This window comes from Canis aureus, chromosome 13 (assembly GCF_053574225.1).
Source record: "Canis aureus isolate CA01 chromosome 13, VMU_Caureus_v.1.0, whole genome shotgun sequence".
NCBI classification, from domain to species: domain Eukaryota; kingdom Metazoa; phylum Chordata; class Mammalia; order Carnivora; family Canidae; genus Canis; species Canis aureus.
Genome location: NC_135623.1, coordinates 13362794 through 13381142, shown reverse-complemented (window position 1 = coordinate 13381142; position 18349 = coordinate 13362794). Strand labels below are relative to the sequence as shown.

At 34.2% G+C, this 18349-nt stretch overlaps 1 protein-coding gene across 12 annotated transcripts in view; it reads left to right on the top strand.

Moving 5' to 3' along the window:
- ZMYM4 (zinc finger MYM-type containing 4) overlaps positions 1-18349 on the top strand; it is a 140885-nt gene that overhangs the window by 80403 nt on the left and 42133 nt on the right. For 5 of the 12 annotated variants that reach the window (XM_077844792.1, XM_077844796.1, XM_077844798.1 and 2 more), the window contains 6 exons: positions 3455-3979; positions 5661-5722; positions 6079-6249; positions 13053-13137; positions 13379-13634; positions 18121-18295. In XM_077844792.1, the coding sequence (XP_077700918.1) occupies positions 3455-3979; positions 5661-5722; positions 6079-6249; positions 13053-13137; positions 13379-13634; positions 18121-18295 (1274 nt within the window). Of the gene's footprint in view, positions 1-1275; positions 1418-3454; positions 3980-4129; positions 4312-5660; positions 5723-6078; positions 6250-13052; positions 13138-13378; positions 13635-18120; positions 18296-18349 lie in introns of those variants that run through there. The other 7 variants (XM_077844793.1, XM_077844794.1, XM_077844795.1 and 4 more) reach the window with 3 other exon arrangements.

Sequence of the window (18349 nt, the reverse complement as noted above, 5' to 3'; positions counted from 1 at the left end):
GAGGAGGGGAAGAGGGAGAGAGAGAGAGAGGAGTGGAGCATGGAGCCCACCCAACATGGGCTTGATCCCATGACCCTGAGATCATAACCTGAGCTGAAATCAAGAATTGGATATTCATCCTACTGAGCCACCCAGGCGCCCCTAGGAATTTTTTAGTCATATTTGATCTGTTACTGAATAAATTAGTTGTTTATTCTAGATTTTGTGTCATTTTTAGAAAGGCTTTTCCTCACTTTAGGACTTAAAATAATTTTTTCATTTTTTATATTAGTATTTTATTTTTAATGTGCTTTTTAAAAGGTTTTATTTATTTGATAGAGCACAAGAGGGGACTGGAGAGCAGAGGGAGAGGGAGAAACAGACTCCCACTGAGCAGGGAGCCACACATGGGACTCCATTCCAGGACCCTGGGATCATAACTTGAGCTGAAGACAGACCCTTAACCAACTAAGCCATGCAGGCACCCCTTCTTTTTTATGTTTAAACCTTAAATACATCTGGAAATTATTCTGACAGGATTTAGGGATCCACTTTTTCCAAGTGGTGGTACCCTTTTCTCCCAGTACCACATTCCAAATTTAAATATAGTGATTTTGAAAGTTGCTTGCAATATTACTTTTTTTTTTAATTTTTATTTATTTATGATAGTCACAGAGAGAGAGAGAGAGGCAGAGACACAGGCAGAGGGAGAAGCAGGCTCCATGCACCGGGAGCCCAATGTGGGATTCGATCCCGGGTCTCCGGGATCGCGCCCTGGGCCAAAGGCAGGCGCCAAACCGCTGCGCCACCCAGGGATCCCGCAATATTACTTTTTACTGTTGACTTCTCATATACTATAGAATTTAGATTAGGCTGTTGACCATATGAAATGCATATTCTTTTATCATGAACAGTTACTAAGCGTGTGCTATGTGGTCTGGCACTAAGGATAAAGTATTGTATAGAGAGGGCTCTAATAACCCTGACCTTTAGTTGTTTATAGTCTGGTAGATTTATCGCACCATGTGTATATATGTGTTTTAACGTCTTCTGTATTTACATTTTCTCCTAATTCTCTCTTAATGAGAATTTTCAAGTAAATAGAACAATTGAAAGAATGGTACATTTAATATCTATAATGTGCATGCTCTCATCCCTCCCTGCCACTCTCTCTTTGGTATATACATGAAAGTAGATGTAGACATTCAGAGATTTCACGATCTGTTGTTTGATTATTATATTTAAGTAAAATTATTGATTTTCTAATTTTATTGTTTCCTCTCTCTGTTTTTCTAGTTTTGAGGAGGGGGAACCATAGCTATCCTTTGATCATTTCATCCCTAGAACTTCGTGCAGTTCTTACCACAGAACTGTTTCCTGATATCTGATAAATGAATGAGAAGGCAGTGGGAAATTGTTGAAGGATTTCAAGGGGAAGGTATAATATGGAATGATTTATGGCTTAGAAAGACAATTTGGTGTGTTTACGGAGGAGGGCAACTTGAGGAATTTTTTTTTGTTTTTTTTTTTTAGAGAATTTATTTACTTATTAGCAAGAGAGCACAAGCAGGGGTAGCAGCAGGCAGAGGGAGAGGGAGAGGGAGAGGCAGACTTCCCCACTAAGCAGGGAGCCCATTGTGGAGCTTGATCCCAGGAACCTGAGATCATGACCTGATTGTAAGGCAGATGTTTAACCAACTGAGCCACCCAGGTGCCCCTTGAGGAATGTTTTTATTTAGAAGTTTATATCAATTTGGAGTTGACTATAAGTAATCCAACTCAAATAAACTTAAACAAAAAGAGGAATTTAGCTTACGTCATGGAATTAAAGGAATGGTTTGAAGAACCAGCCTCATGAATGGTTCATCTGGGCTTCAGGAACAAATAAAACAAGGCTGTTGGTACCATGAACATTTTGTCTTTGCTTCATTCTTTTTTTTATTTTTTTATTTTTTTTTTATTAGGTCCAGTTTGCCTGCTCATGGATCAATTAATGTGGCTAGGGATAGGGCTTGTAAAAATATGGTTGCTTTCTAGATGTTCACATAGATGTCCCCAGTAAGAGATACGGAGTGTTGGAATGTTGCCATGTGGAGAAGATGGATTTGAGACATATTAAGTAGTACAGTTGACAGAATTATTCAGAGGGAAGGAGAATTGGACTGATTCTCTCTTCATGAGCAAACTGCTGGCTTGGTGATGCTATTAATCAAGTGACAGAAATATAAGAAGAGTCTGCTTGGAATGGGAACATGATGAGCTTGATTTTAGAAGTTTAAGTTGGAGATCCCTAGGGACTTAGAGGAGCTAGGTGAATGTGGAGATCTGAATCTTGGAAGAAAGGTGTAAGGTAAAGTGCTTAGGAAGTTCACAGCAAAGGTGAAAGCTAGAGTGGTGACTGAAACAGTCCTGAGTTTATAAAAGAAGGGAACTGGAATATTAAGAGCATCAACAGAAGACAAGGTAGTATGAAATAAATTAATAGACTAGTTAAAAAGTTAGGAAGAAGTATAGTGTCATAGAAACCAAAGGCCTTTTATCCGGGAGGGATAGGCCATATAGGGATTGAAAAAATCAGTTGGATTTGACCATTAGGAAATCACTGAATATCTTAATGACAGCAGTTCCGATGCAAAATTGAGACCCAGGCTGCATTAGGTTCAGAGGATTAATGCCTGGGGGATGAAGTAGAAACAAACCAGCATAGACTTTTTTCTAGAGATGTGACCGTGAAGCAGAAATAAATGAGGGCCATGGAAAAAATAAGGGCTGGGAGGGTTTTTGGTTTTATTTTGGAATGAAAGAGATGTAAGCATGTAGTTTCAAACAGTAAATAGTTTTTAAATTTATCCTGGCTTGAATAAATTTTATTCTCTATGTATAAATATTTACTATTGTAAACATTAACTCCTGTTTATTAGAGTTGGACCAGAGACAGTGAGACTTTAAGACCAGAGACCTGGGTTCTGATATCAGTTCCCCAGAATAATCACTATAATAATTAAAATGATCACTTTTATATTCCCTTTTGTGTGTCAGTCACTGTGTTATTAGGCCTTTTATACATACTATCATTAATCCTCACCACAGATTAATCTCTAAGGTGAGTATTACCCTGTTTTATACGTGAAGAAACCCAAGAGTTTACTTCTCAGGATCACATAGATTTTTAGGGATTCCGCTATGATTCCAGCACAGATATGTCTGCTTCTGAAATTGATAATTTTTTTTTCTGTATCGCATTGCCTCCTTTCTAGCCTAAACTAGCTTATCAAATTTTAGGTCCCTGTTTCCTTATCTGTCACATTAGGATAGTTATATCTGTCACACCTATATCAAAGTCCTAATTGAATACTGTGGTATTATCTATATTTTGTTTGAAAAGAAAAATTATATATTTGGTTAAATACCAGACCTTATAAATGTGGTCATCTTTAGCACTATCGTTTGTCTAAACAGTATTTTACTTTTTAAGGTGGTGGTATCATGGATACAGAAATGTCTGAAGATATAGACCACAACTTAACTCCTACCCTTGACAGCATGTCTTATGGAATGCCGAATCAAACAGGATCTGAAAATTCATTGCTGGATGAAGATGATTATTTTTTGAACTCTGGGGATCTTGCAGGAATTCCAGTCGTTGGTAGTGACAATGAGGATGAACAGGATTTTAGTTCAAAGGACAATATTGTTTCTTCAATTCATACTGATGATAGCTTGGAAGTAGAGAGAAGAGTCACACAGCATGAATCAGACAATGAAAATGAAATACAGATTCAAAATAAATTAAAAAAAGACTTTCCTAAACAGTTTGATCAGGTTTCTGTCTTTAAATCAATACGGAAAGATTTTAGTCTAGTAAGAGAAAACAGCAAAGAGACATTTTCTGGAAAGGAGAAAAATAGAGACCTAACTTATCATGAACGTGAAAAACGGTTGGATAAACCCCATAAAGAGTTGGATTCAAGGTTGAAAAGCAGTTTTTTTGATAAAGCAGGTAATAATTGTTGGAATAGAGCCATAAAACACAATAAATAACAACGTATTGATAATTACATAGCTTTTGTTACTTGTGATGCTAAGCGAAATATGAACAGTTAAATTCATTGTAAGCTTGTCATTTTTCTTTTATCCTTGTTCTTTGCAGAGTGACTGAATTTCTCCCAGTAACTTTTGGTAATGGTAAAAATGATTGAAAAATAGCTCTAAACCTCATTTCTCCCTCCCCTGGTTGCAATATTTTGATGAGAAGGCAAGATACTCAAGTCACCTGTTCATTTTCTTTGGTTGAACATTGGAACCTGAAGTTGGATTTAACTTCTTTGTGCTGTAAGCACTAATTCAAACTGCTGTCCCACCAATTAGTCCAAATTAGGGAGGGTTTTTCTATTTGATAACATTTCTATTTTATGTTTTAGAAATTTCTTGAGGCCCCTCTTAAGCCTCTTTGCCCAGTGTACCCTATACTTTAGCTCCAGTTCCATTCTTGAATATGTCACATATTTTCTTATTTCTTTGCCTTCTTTTCCCCCCTGCTATTCCATTTGTCCATATGTCCTTTTCTTTCTTTGTATTTATACCTGTAAAAGTACTTCTTGTCCAACAGTGCCTAACTCATAAACTTCTTCTACTCTGTAGTCATCCCTAACCTCTCTACATAAAGAATGAATTGTTTATCTATATTTCCATAGCATTTTGTTTATACTTCATTATTTATAGCACTTACAGTAAAATACTTCTGTATTTGTTTTGCCTTACTTATCAGCATAGGTGCTTATTGAGGACCAGAGTGTATCTTATTCATCTTTGTGTTCTTGGGGCCTAATCTGGTGCAGTGAAAATAGTAATATTTCAATAAATGTTGAATAGATGTGAAGGAAAGCAAGGTATAATAAAGTAGTCTTTATATTTCTTCTGACAATGCTGGGAGAATAAGGTAGAAAGAACAAATCAGTATTATTAAGAACAATTAATTTACATATTTATTATGTACCAGGCTGTACAGGGTATACTATATTTTTCAATATATGTTATTCAATATATATTTTTGATATCCCTACAGGGGACAAATTACAGGGGTATTTATCCCCAGGGAACATAATATCTAGTAGTAGAAGGGGTAAATGAAGTAGTAGAAGTGTCAATGACAGTTGAATAGCATAAGATTTAATTTACAATTACATAAAATGGTAGAAGAGTTTGTCATAAGGCCATACAAGAAGATTTCTGTCATAGAATTGAAACAGAGTGTTTTACGTATTCTTAGAAAAAAGCTGATTTTTAACTCAGTGGCCAGGGAAGGTTTATAGAGGAGAGGTGAATTTTGAACTGAGCAGAATCTAGAAAATGTATAGGGATTAAGATAGAGGGGCCTTGGGAATGCTATACACAGAAATGGGGAAGAACAAACAGAAGTAGTTTTCAGGGCATAGTGACTAAAGTAACCACTTTATTTAGATTTGAGCAAGGAAAGTAAAAGGTGAGGCTAAAAATAAGGTGGGGCCAGTCTTTTATTTGAGTGAAACTATCTTGGGTATTTTTTGGGACCCATTTCACTCTAATAAGCATCTTTATTGGACAAGAGAGGTGATTATCAAATGATAGCTTTTTAGGTCATTCTTTATAAGATTTGTTATTCATATACATGTGTTTGTTTTGTTTTTTTTTTCTTTCAATAGCTAATCAAGTTGAAGAAACATTACATACCCATTTACCACAAACCCCAGAAACAAACTTTAGGGTAAGTTTTCAGTGTGTATGTAGATTGCTGTAACTGTGGCAAGTGTCAAAGTTTTCTTTATGTCATTTTCTAAACTGTAACTATATGTGTTAGGTAGAGCACTGATTTTTTTTTTTTTTTTATTTGCTTATTGTTTGGTAAGGACATCTTTGAAGATGTTCTAAGAAGCCTCAGCTCTTAGTTTCTTTATTTGTATTTGATATTTAGATATAGATCACAATGACTTTTAGGCATAGGGACTCTAATGAATATCCATAGAGTTCTTCATTTCCAATGAGCTTATCTTTGGGTGTTGAACCTGAAGAGGAATAATTTTTAAATCTGAATATTTATTAATCCTTTATATTGTGTTTTAGGATTCCAGCTATCCATTTGCCAATAAAGAATCCATTGGTTCGGAACTGGGAAATTCCTTTGCATCAAATATTAGAATTAAAGAAGAACCTTTGGATGATGAGTATGACAAAGCAATGGCACCACAGCAGGGACTACTAGACAAAATTAAAGATGAACCTGACAATGCTCAAGTAAACATTTCACCTTTACTTTCCCCCCTTCTTTTTTGTTCCACACATGAATTATTTATTTGAGAGAGGAAGTTCTTGATTAAGAAGTGAAGTAGTTTGTTGACGGTGTGAGAGGAGACTCTTACTGAAGGTTAAGGTAATTTGATTTATCTTGTGAGATTAATGCTAAGGAATTAAGAGTTACATGAAACTTTTCTTGAGTAGTAATTTAGGCTTTTAATCTACTTTGTTCTTGAATACCACTCTTCTGTGATTTTTACAGTTTCAGTGCAGGAGTAGGGAAAGTGAGTCTTCATGGATTTGAGATTGACACAGCAGATGTTGTTGAAGGTTTATGGTTATTTATATTGTGGTTGAATTTATTTAAGATAGTAATAAGTCCTTTGCAGTTATTGCTGATGAAGTACATACTCTATATGGATTTAAGGGTTTTGGCAGGAGGAATTAATGGACAGGCTATCTTTGAAAGAGTTAACTGATTGAAGAAGCAGTTAATTTGATCAGTGGGTAGAAGGTCGAGGCTGTTTTGATGAATGAAATGGAATTCCAGATATGAGATCTGTAATTAATCAGGAGAATCGTGTTCTGGTATTTCAAGATTGCTCTGAAGGTAAAAGTTAGAGATCTTGTGACTCAAGTTTTGAAATTAGTGAAGATATCCATGTAGTTAATGACATTGCAGTAGTTGGAATGGAAGAAGAAAGTTCTTTTAGATGCTGTAATCATTTTTGTAGTGCACAAAGGAGACTGTGGGGTGAGTCACAAAGTCGACAATTATTTGAGAGTGGAGAGTGGTCTATATTTTATCCAGGTGGCATAAATTCAGAGGCTGAGAAGATAGCATGAATTAGTTATTTCTCTGAAATGACATTTGATCTGGAGAAAGGTTATATATCTGTTTCCTTATATATCTGTTGTTTTGAGGGACTGAGAATGTGAGACTCCTGTGGAAGAGTGTTTTTCATTCAGATGTCTGTGAACAGGGTTTTTTAATCTTGACACTATTGACATTTGGGACCAGATTATTTTTTGTTGTAAGGGACTGTCCTGGGCATTTTAGTATGTTTAGCAGCATCCTTGGCTTCTGCCTACATGATACCCCCCACCTCCACCCCCCAGTGTCTCTAGATGTTGCCATATGTCTCCTAGGAGCGGAGGGCAAAATTGTCTGCTGTTGAGAACCATTGTTTTATAGGACGGAGATGGAAGAATAGATATTTTTTATGAATCAGATTGATGCTCAGTTAAGTAGGAATTTCTTGGTGCTTAGTGGAAGGTAGCTATATAGGTTAGTGATGATAAAGCTGTAGGAACTGGGTGTTTATGAGTGTGGTGGAGACACAGAAGATGGCAGAGTAGTAGGAATATGAAAATAGCTAAATACAAGGTAGAATGAAAGCATATTAACAGAAGCAGGCAAAATGGAGCTCTTAGCTATCTGAATTAGGGATAAAGAAATTTTTCTGATAACCTAGGAAAAGTTCATGTGGCACTGTATGCTTCAGAAGACTACGAACATACCTGTATACAGGGAAGGTTTCCTGTCTCCTTACATGCCCCAGTAGGGACATGGGAAATTCGTAAGAAATCATTATACTGGCAGGGATCCAAAGGTATCACTTTCTCTCTGAATGTGACGCAGAGGCACTTTCTTTAGGATGAAAAGGCAGTTATAGCAAAGACCAAATAAATACCTTCAGGGAAGAGGGCATCAGGAAGGATAATTTGTGTTACTTTTTTTTTTTTTAAACAATCCGTGCTTCCAGGGGTTGGGGGAAACCAATAGGATGGAATTGTTAGAAACACCTACATTTTTATGCACTATTCAGAATGTGATAATGTGTTAGAAAATGCTAAATATAAGGTTTCATCATGATTGTAGGGAAGAACTTCTTCAAAGGCTCAGCACCTGATTGATTGGACTCTTGAGAACCAAGCAGGAATGTGTATAGATCCTGGGCATAAGGTCCAGGAGCATTCTTTACCACCACAATAAGGCAATCCCAGCATGTGAATGAATAAACCTAGGTTTTTTCTGAGAAATCCTTTCTATTATTACCACATCAATTCTATAAGATCAGACCTTTTATAATTCTAGAAATCCCTCTGGGGACCTTCTGTTAAAGTGTAGATGCCTGGTCTTCCTTTTCTTTTCCCCCTTTCCCTCTTTTTCCTTTCCCTCCCCTTTTCCTTCCCCTATTTCTCTTTCTTCATTGTCCTGTTCTTTGAGATATTTCTCTCCCATGACCATTGGAAATCTGTATTCTTTGCTGTTCAATACTTTATCACTCTTACTTATTTCCTAGAGACTGGAAAAGGGAATTCTAATGTATTTTAATAATCTCTAAAACAGCACTGTTAACCTAACTCTCATAAAATACTAAAAAGTTGAATGGTTGTGGTCAGGCTTTACTTTTGGCTATCAATCACTAGTAGTTACTTTTCTCATGATTTAATAAGATGATAGCTTTAGCTCATGGCCCCTTGTCAAACCTCCTTTGGATTTTCTCTTTGCATAACTTGTAGTTTTGTTTTCAGCTCACTTCCTAATTCTCCTTTTTACACTATTGATTTTGGTGTTAATTTTTTTACTTTCCAAATCACCTAAGGTGATGAAATGTGTGCATATATATTTAAAGACTCTACTCACTAGTTCTTGATTATTTCTTCAGTTAAGATTTTCTGGGTTCACTAGCTATCATCCTCCTGCGTCTGTTATTGGCATAATACCATTTGGCCTTCCAGTTTGATTTCTTCATTCAGATCCACATTGCATGTTACTGTAGTTTCTGTAATATTTTTACAAGTATGGATGATTTTTATGTGTACTATGCTGTTTCATCTTTCTTAAGAAGGCCAAAGTAGGGGATATTAACTCCATTTGTAGAAGAGGGAAGTGAGGTTCATAAAGGTTAAGTTAGTTACACAAGGCCATGTGGCCAGAAAGAAGCCACTATGAGGCCATAATCAAGGTCTTCTTATTATCAGTCTAACAATGTTTATATAAATAAAAGTTTAATTTTTAAAAATGCCTAGAAAAGATTTTAAAATAGACACTTTAAAGAGTCAGAGACCTAATTTTTCCTTTTCCCCCTTTTCTGTAGGTTCTAAAAGTTGGAAATTCAGTCAATACTACATTAAAGTCATGATTTTTTTCTTTTTGCTCCTAAGAAAAGTGCTAATATTAATCTCTTGTTAAAGTAAATGGATTAGGAGGGGAAAGCAAATCAATTGTCACAGTAGTGAATTACATAGTTTTAAAAAGTGGAATGCAATAATGAAATGTTGGGGCTTTCTTTAGGTATGTCAGCTCAACTTGGCTATAGGTACTGGGTTCTTCATTTCTAAAATACTGTCTTGGGATACTGATACAGGTGTTCCTTTATGGTAAACAAAGGGAAGGTAAAGCTATTGGTAAAGGATTTTTTTGTGTTGTTTTGACACCTGCTCTTCTGCTGCTGAAAGTCTTTGAGTCATCAGATCTTCTCAAGTTATTAGTCATTGTTTATAATTAAGTATTTGTAGAGTTAGTCTTTTAATATTAGAGGAATACTAACAAACATGATTCTGCCTTGAAGGCATTGTGGGATGTGTAAGTAGAGTACTTAAGATATATACTTATTTTACTATGTTACAGAAGTAATATGTACTTGAGGCATAAGGAATGTATCAGAAGTTTGAAATAATTATCATAAACATTCAGAAAAGGAGCTGACTGGAGACCACTAAAGTATGCCAATGAGTATTGATTTTAGGGGGAGTTTTCTGAGATTAAAAACAATTTTTTTACTTGAAATTTGCTTGCATATACTGTATAACAGGAGTGTCAGAATAAGTCAATATTAGGAAATCTTTAATACATAACTTCATCAACTAGTCAAATAAGACTATATGGATAGATATATAGATGCAGAAAGACATCTCATGTAATTCACTGTGCATTTCTTATAATAGATAATCTCTTGATCATGGTAAGGAAATATCTACTTCAGATAAGTAATAGTCATTGAATTTAAGAGTAAAATGATGGAAACCTGTTAATAATTACTAAAAGAACACAAATTACTGATGTCAGCATTATTATTTAACTCTTGTTGGATTTTCGACCTAGTACATGTTAAAGAAATTAGAAGAAATAATGGAAAAGGGGAGACAAAATTAATCATCATTTGCTGGTAAGGATCTTTATTAGAGAATTAATAGAACTTACGAAAGTGTAGTGAAGTAGTTGAATTTTAGTTATATAAAAGACCTCAATATTTCTGTAAATCATTGTTTTTCAGATAATATGAAAATATGAAGTATTCCCTTTGAAATATAAAGCAACTTTAAAAAGTACTTATGTCAGATAAAAGACAATTCGATAGAATGGACTTTTAAAAAATGTAAGGTATTAGTGATTCCTAAATTAAGATAGAGTTTCCATACGATTCTGATGAAAATACCAGTAGGTTCTGATGTTCTGAAGAATAAATAGTCATGTGCACACACAAACATTATACATGTTCTAAAAGGTTGATAGTAGTAGACTATTAAATGGTTAAACTTCTCACAATTAGATTTATAGGATAGTGTGATATCCTAAAATTAGGCTGATAATGGGGTGTCTGGCTGGCTCAGTTGGCATAGTGTGCGACTCTTGATCTTCGGGTCATGAGTTTGAACCCCATGTTTGGGGTAGTTTACTTAAAAAAATAGGCTGATAATAATACAGAATAGATTGCTACAGAAGAGACATTTTTAAAGCAATTTGATATGTTAACAGTGAATGGAAGGAATTCAGTTATTCAGAGAAAGGAAAAAGATGCCCTTTAAACATCAAAGTAAATAAATTCCAGGTGGATTAAATTAAGGGTTGGCAGATTATCAGCAGCACGCCAAATCCAGCCTGCATTCTGTGTTTCTGTTTTGTTTTTGTTTTTCTGCACACTGTTCTTGTAAATAAAGTTTTATTGGATCATTGCCACATTCATTCATTTACATATTATCTATGAGTGCTTTTGCTCTACTGGGGCAGAGTTGAGTAACTGTGGTAGTATGGCCTCCAAAGTCGAAAATATTTAGTATCTGGCCCTTTGCAGATAAAGTTTGTTGACCTCTGGAGTAAAGGACTTTATTAGAAACAATTAAACCATTTTCTTAGTATTTTATTGTGGAAGTACAACTTTATAAGAAATCAAAGGAGTCACCACGGTAAAAACTAGATTTTTGGCATAAAAATGGGTATTTTAGTACATGAAAAATTATAAAAGTGCATATTGAGAAAATTGATAACATGCTACGCTGGGTTAATATTGGTATATTATAATGCTTTTTTGTAAGTGGATATTAGAAAAATTGTGGATTGAAACAGCAGTAAGGAAATACTTTTAAATGTTTTTTTACACAAATTACTAGAATAAATCTAATTAGAAGTTAAAAAAAAAAAAAACCTGTCATTGTGTATCGGGAACATTGACTGTGTAGCTTTTTACCTAGTAATTTTATGTCAAGGATTCTTTACTTAGAAGATAATGCTAAGTATGACAGTATGAATATTCACAGAGATGTTTATCTTGGCATTTCTGATTATACTGAATGTTGGGAAAAAGTGGACTGACATTGGGTTATGATTATATAATCTCAGTGTCGTGCAGGACCATTAAATTGGAGACTGAAGCCAAAGGAAAAATCAGTAATAACGATTCTATCTTTATTTATTTACAGTTTTCTTATTTTATTCATCATGGATTGTACATTTAAAAAATATTGCACTAAAATATTATTTATCTTGATTACTGAGAGTTTTGGTACCTTGATTTTGTGACTGAGGGAAGTCTCATCCCTGTGTAATCTGATATGTCTACTAAGTAATAGATAAGTATTTCTCAAACTTGAGTAATGTACCAGATACCTCTCTCTTACCACAAAAAAAGGGGGAATTGCCTGAGAATTCCAAGAATTAGAGGTCTGCTGGGTTTTTGCAAGTTTCAGTGTAATAAACAATGAATTGAAATAAAAGTTAGTAAAAAAAAAAAAAGTTAAATCTGCCACATAAGAGGTTTCACAGTGCAATAATATAATTGTAAAAGCAAATAACAGCACTGAAAACTTGTAGTATAACTCAGTTATATGCAGTTATTCATGACGAAAAATATGTTTACATTCAAAAGTCATTGAAATAAAGACACAATTTAAAAAAATATTCTCTTAGAATTCTCAGACTCCCTAGAATACATCTGTAGACCTTAGGGATTCTTGGATTCCAGCTTAAGAAACACCAATGTAGTAATAGGCAAATATTCAATTGACTCAAGTGATCAAGAAATCATTTTATTAGAATGATAAATTCAGTTTAATTACAGCTATGTAGAGAAATAAAGCCTCTGAATACAAGAGAGGAAAAGACTGGAAAGAAATATACCAAAAGAATTACAGTGATTGTTTTGGTGTGATGGAAATAAGTATAGAATTTTTCCTTATTTCTATCTATCTAAATTTTGTATAGTGTGTATTACTTTTATAATAAACAGCAACTTAAAATACTGTAATAGTAAGAATTTTCAAAAAAATTCAAATATCTAGTGTTACGGGTTAATTGGGTAGTTACTTTCATTTTTTGCCTTTTGCTTTCTCAGCATATGCAAACTTATTATACCCTTATTGTAATTACAGTTTGCTATTATTTCTTATAAATGGTAATAGTATGAACATTTTCTTCCTCCCCTGTGTAGCCAAAGTAAATTATGTTGAATGTCTGGATTTCTTTAGATACATTGTATTTATTCTTTTCCCTAAATACTTATTTATTTTCTTTTTTAAAGGAGTATAGTCATGGCCAACAGCAAAAAACTCAAGAAGGGGAATTGAAAATTAGTGCTGTCTTTTCAGTCAGTGGCAGTCCTCTTGGTAAGAAACAGAACTGAGTAAATACATCGTGTTTATTTATTCTGACCGGTGTGACAAGAGGAAGTATCTACTTGTGTTAGTAAACTAGGCAGTTCTCTGCCCATTTAGAATGGCTTTAATTATATATTGCATAATTAGTTTTGGGTTTCAACACTAGTTCTAGAAGAGAAATAAAGTATATATACTTAAAATTCATGACAAAAGTGAAACATTTTTTCTTTTAATTTTTTTTTTTTTAAAGCTCCACAGTTGACTACTGGCTTTCAGCCTTCACTGGCGTCATCTGGCATGAATAAAATGCTTCCTTCAGTTCCAGCCACAGCTGTTCGAGTTTCCTGTTCTGGTTGTAAAAAAATCCTTCAGAAGGGGCAAACTGCTTATCAGAGGAAAGGGTCTACTCAGCTTTTCTGCTCCACGCTGTGCCTCACTGGATATACAGTTCCACCTGCCCGCCCACCGCCTCCTCCCACCAAGAAAACTTGTTCAAGCTGCTCAAAGTATAGCAGAATTCTAAATTATCCTCTTTGTTTGTTTCCTTTTGAAGTACTTTGTTCTTATCTGCGTATTGTTTAATTTTCCACATTTCTGTGTTTTCTGAGAATTCCCACAGCATGTTGCTGCTCTCGTTTCTCTCTCTTTTTTTTTTTTTTTAATTTATTTGAGGGAGAGAGCAAGCAGGTGGGAGGGGAAGAGAGAGAGGAAAAGAGAGAATCTCAAGCAGACTCCCCGCTGAGCCTGGAGCCTGATGTTGAGATGCTTAATCTCCCAACCCTGAGATCATGACCTGAGCCGAAATCAGGAGTTGGACACTCAACTGACTGAGCCACCCAGGCCCCCCTCTGTTTTTCTGAATACTAGATGCTCAGATTATTATTATTATTATTATTATTATTATTATTTATTTTTGGTGCTCAGATTATTTTAACTGCAAATAATGTGCCTTTTATATATTAAGAGATGCTTTTGAAACAAGCCTTTCCATTCTTGTTAGTTGAGATGCTTTATAAAACAAAAATAATACCATTTAGGTCATGTAATACCATAGTATTTTATAGGTAATAGATAACTCAAATCCACAAATATTTGAAATTATGTATCTTGTTATCTAATTGGAATTCAGTTAATACTTTTCTTATCTTTAAAAGGACTCAAGTGTGTATGTTTTTTATCTTCTTAGTATCTCTGAACTACTTAAGAGGTTCCATTTCAGTGTTTAATATCAAAAGAATATGTCCTTAGATCTTGATAAGGTCATCCTGATACTTGTGAAGAATATGAATTCATTTTGCCTGATTTGGTAAACTGTTAGAAACTGCTTACATAAGTCAGAGAAAGATGAATAATACTCTTATTCTGAAACACTTTGGCCTCTATTATGAAGCTATTCAAGCCACGATTTATTAGTTTAGGTATTTGTGTTTATAGTTCCTCACGTGGACCCTTCCCTTTCTCTGGAAAGGGAAGAAGATGCTCCCTCTTCTGGTTTAATTGGAAAAAGGCATTTTAGAGACTTGAAAGAAATTTGAATGTGGTTATAGGTCTTTCTGGAAGTTAGTTATATGGCCTCTCTTTATGTTTCATGTTTGATTTAATGAAAATAGACTTATAAACATACTTTTAAAAGTTCATTTCTGTATTGTAGTATATTCATTATCAGATGCTAAGATTAAATCAACTTGAAAATTGTAATTTTTTATAGTTTTTTTTTCTGTTTTGCCATGAGATAATTTCATATAAACTTCCTCTTGTGCTTCTTTATTTAATTCTACTTTGGTGATTGGCACTTTCTAAAATTGCACTTTTATTTCTTTTTTCATAGTAATACTCATAGATACTTTCAGAGATACATCAGTGGATCTTAAAATGACCATAGGAAACTCACAGAAGTTTTAAAATGTATGCCTTCTTTCTGCCTGTGTTTTTAAATTCTTCTGCATACATAACTATTCTTTTCATCTAAATTTATTATATCCCTTTAGTTTGCCTAGTGTTAGCTGGAGCAGGTCATTTTTACCTACATGTCATATCTTATCCATCTTGATCTCATGTAGTTCAGTTATCCTTTAAGATTACATTTGTCTTTTGCTATGTTTGGTTTTACTCATAAATCTTCTGTGTTTTCAACCTGTCATTCCTTGACTCTTAACTGTTCTTCTACCTCTTTGTTCATTCACTTATATCTATTCTACTCTGTCATTTCCTTCATGCCTTGTTCTTTTCCATTTGCCTCTTAGTATTCTCTGTCAGGTACTCCTTATGTGCCTGCCACCTCTGCCTTTTCTTCCCCTTTGCTTTCTGACTTTTTTCCCCTTCTCATTTTTTAGGATATCTTTTCTGTTGTTGCTGAGCCCTCAACCCCTGAACAGTCTTGATTTTCCTTACATTGTGTTTTACTTCCTGAACTACTCTTTTATCTCCTTTTTATCACTTTACCTTTCCTTCCCTTGTCTTCTCCCCTCCCCGTCTCTCGTAGGGCTTGAACTCAGTGATGCTGAGATAGAGACCTGAGCTGAGATCAAGAATCAGATGCTTAATTGACTGAGCACCCAGGAGCCCCTGTTTTTGTTATTACATAGTCATTACAGCAGTTTGAGATAGTCTAGTTTATCTGACTATGAATTGTTCAATTGTACCTTAAATATAAGGAAATTGGATTCAAAGAATTTAAAAGATTTCCTCAGTGTCCTATACCTCATTAATTTTGTCCCCCCCCCCCACTCTTCTGCCCCCATGTAGTCCATATAGTCAAGCAGGTTTAATTTGTAAATTAATACCTTGAAGAACCCCAAGAAGAATTTCAATTTAATTTGAATGGGTAGAAATAGAAAAGATTTCCTTCCTGATAGAGCTAATGCTATTTTTATAGACCAGTAGAAATATAGAAACAGCACTTTGGTTAAAAGAAACTCATTAGCTATTTGAAGTAACAGTTATATTTTTCTTAATCTTTTATTATTAACCATAGCCCTTAGCATCTTGAATTTAACCTTAACTCTGTATTTTGGCTAATCATCATTTAATTTTCAGGATTCCTTAGTAATAAGGACCTAACACTTTGTTTTTTTAAAAAAGTTTTCAAATCCTACATTAAAGAGGTAATTTGGAGGATAGTTTTTTTAAATACTATTAAAAAGATCAGATTACTTGATATATAATGATACTCAAAGAAGTAACTATTTCAAGATTATCTGTATCATTTCTAAATTTTTCATATTTGAAATTGGATGTAATCAATAAGCTGTAATGTAGTTGGATGCTAAGCATACTGAGGGGAGTGAGAAATATACCTACTTTTATCCTTCCATGCTGCTCCCAACCTTTATCCCCTTAACTTTCTAGAAAACTATTTAAAACATAGCTAAAACATCACCTTTTGGATGGCCTTTCATGTCACGTATTGTCTGAAATAATTGTTTCATCATTTCTGTTTCTGTTATACGTTACGCTTTTTCATAATTATTTCACTTTTATATTTTAAGAATGCTTTTCTTATGGTATTTTATACATCATTTCTCTTTTTGTCTCAATATACTGTGAGCTCCTTGAGTGCACACTTGTACCATATTGTGACACAGCGTGTAGCTAGTGCCTGGCTCAATATAAGTGCTCAATAAATACCTCTATAAATGAAATATATTAAAACCTAATTAACAAATAACTGAAGGCAAAAAAAAATCTGGAAGTAGAAGAGCCTGGAGCTACTAAATATAGAAGATGAGGTATGGAATTATATATTACAATGTATGAGGTGTTCCTTGTGATGATTCCTATTATGTTTACTATTTTATTGAAGCAGAGATATTTGTAATCTTTTCTAAAAAGTGCTCTATTAGTATAATCTGTTTAAGATGCAAGATTGAGTTATAATGGTTCATATACTATTATGTTGGTGTATACTCAGGAGAGAGACACCATTTAGAAAATTTTATCAGGGTATTTTTTTTTTCACCATTGGCTTTTTTTTTTTTCTTTTTTCTTTTTCTTTCTTTCTTCTTCTTCTTTTTTTTTTTTTTTAAGAGTGAGCATGAGCATGAGCCAGGGAGGGGCAGAGGGAGAGGGAGAGGGAGAATCCCAAGCAGGCTCCAGGTTCAGCCCCAGAGTGCAACTCCGGTTCAGTCTCAAGACCCTGAGATGATGACCTGAGTTGAAATCAAGAGTTGATTGCTTAGTCAACTGAGCCACCCAGACACCCTTTCCATTGGCTTTTAAAATGGTTTACATTTAAACTAATTAATGAATTGTGTGAACACTGGTTTGGGATAGGATAAGGTGTGGTGTGGTAGGGGGCTTTAAAAGTGTTTTAATCTTAATTGCTTTTGCTACTAATACTTAACAAGTTAAATTATTTAAAAATAGAAGCACTCAATTTTATATAACCATGCTGGAATATACACTGTAGATTTTTTTGTTGTTTTTTTTTGTTTTGTTTTGTTTTTGTTTTTACACTGTAGATTTAAATGTATTTTTACATCTATTTAAGATTTTACTTTTAAGTAATCTGTACACCCAACATGGGGCTCTCTTTCAGAACCCCAAGATTAATAGTTGCATGCTCCACCGAGCCAACCAGGTGCCCCTGTATTTTTACTTTTAAAAGATGGTACTTAAAAATTTTTTTGAGCGTAATAATCTTTTCAAAGAATATTTTGAAAATATAAAAGAGCCGAAAGAAGAAAATAAACATCTCTTACGATCCCATCTACTAGAGATAATGAATGATAGCTGTTGGATATATATCCTTTTAGTCTTGAAACAGTATACTAATTCTCCCAGCAGTTCCATAAAGTAAGCCATGTGTTCTGTTTATAGAATAGAACTTAAGGATTAGAACAATTCATCAGTTTACCCAGGAAAACCCAAGTGTTCTCATTTAAATCAGTGCCCTTTCCATACATATATATAATTGCCTCTGTTTTGTTTTAACTCACAAAAAGGAAAATTCAAATGATACTGTGGCTTATTTTATTTTGTTATCATTTTTAGAGATATTTTAAATCCAAAGGATGTGATCAGTGCCCAGTTTGAAAATAGCACCACTAGTAAAGATTTTTGCAGTCAGTCATGTCTATCAACATATGAACTGAAAAGGAAACCTGTTGTCACCATAAATACGAACAGCATTTCAACCAAATGCAGCATGTGTCAGAAGAATGCTGTTGTAAGTCTTCTTACTTTATGGGGTGGATGCAGAGAGAGTCTAATATTTGTGTTG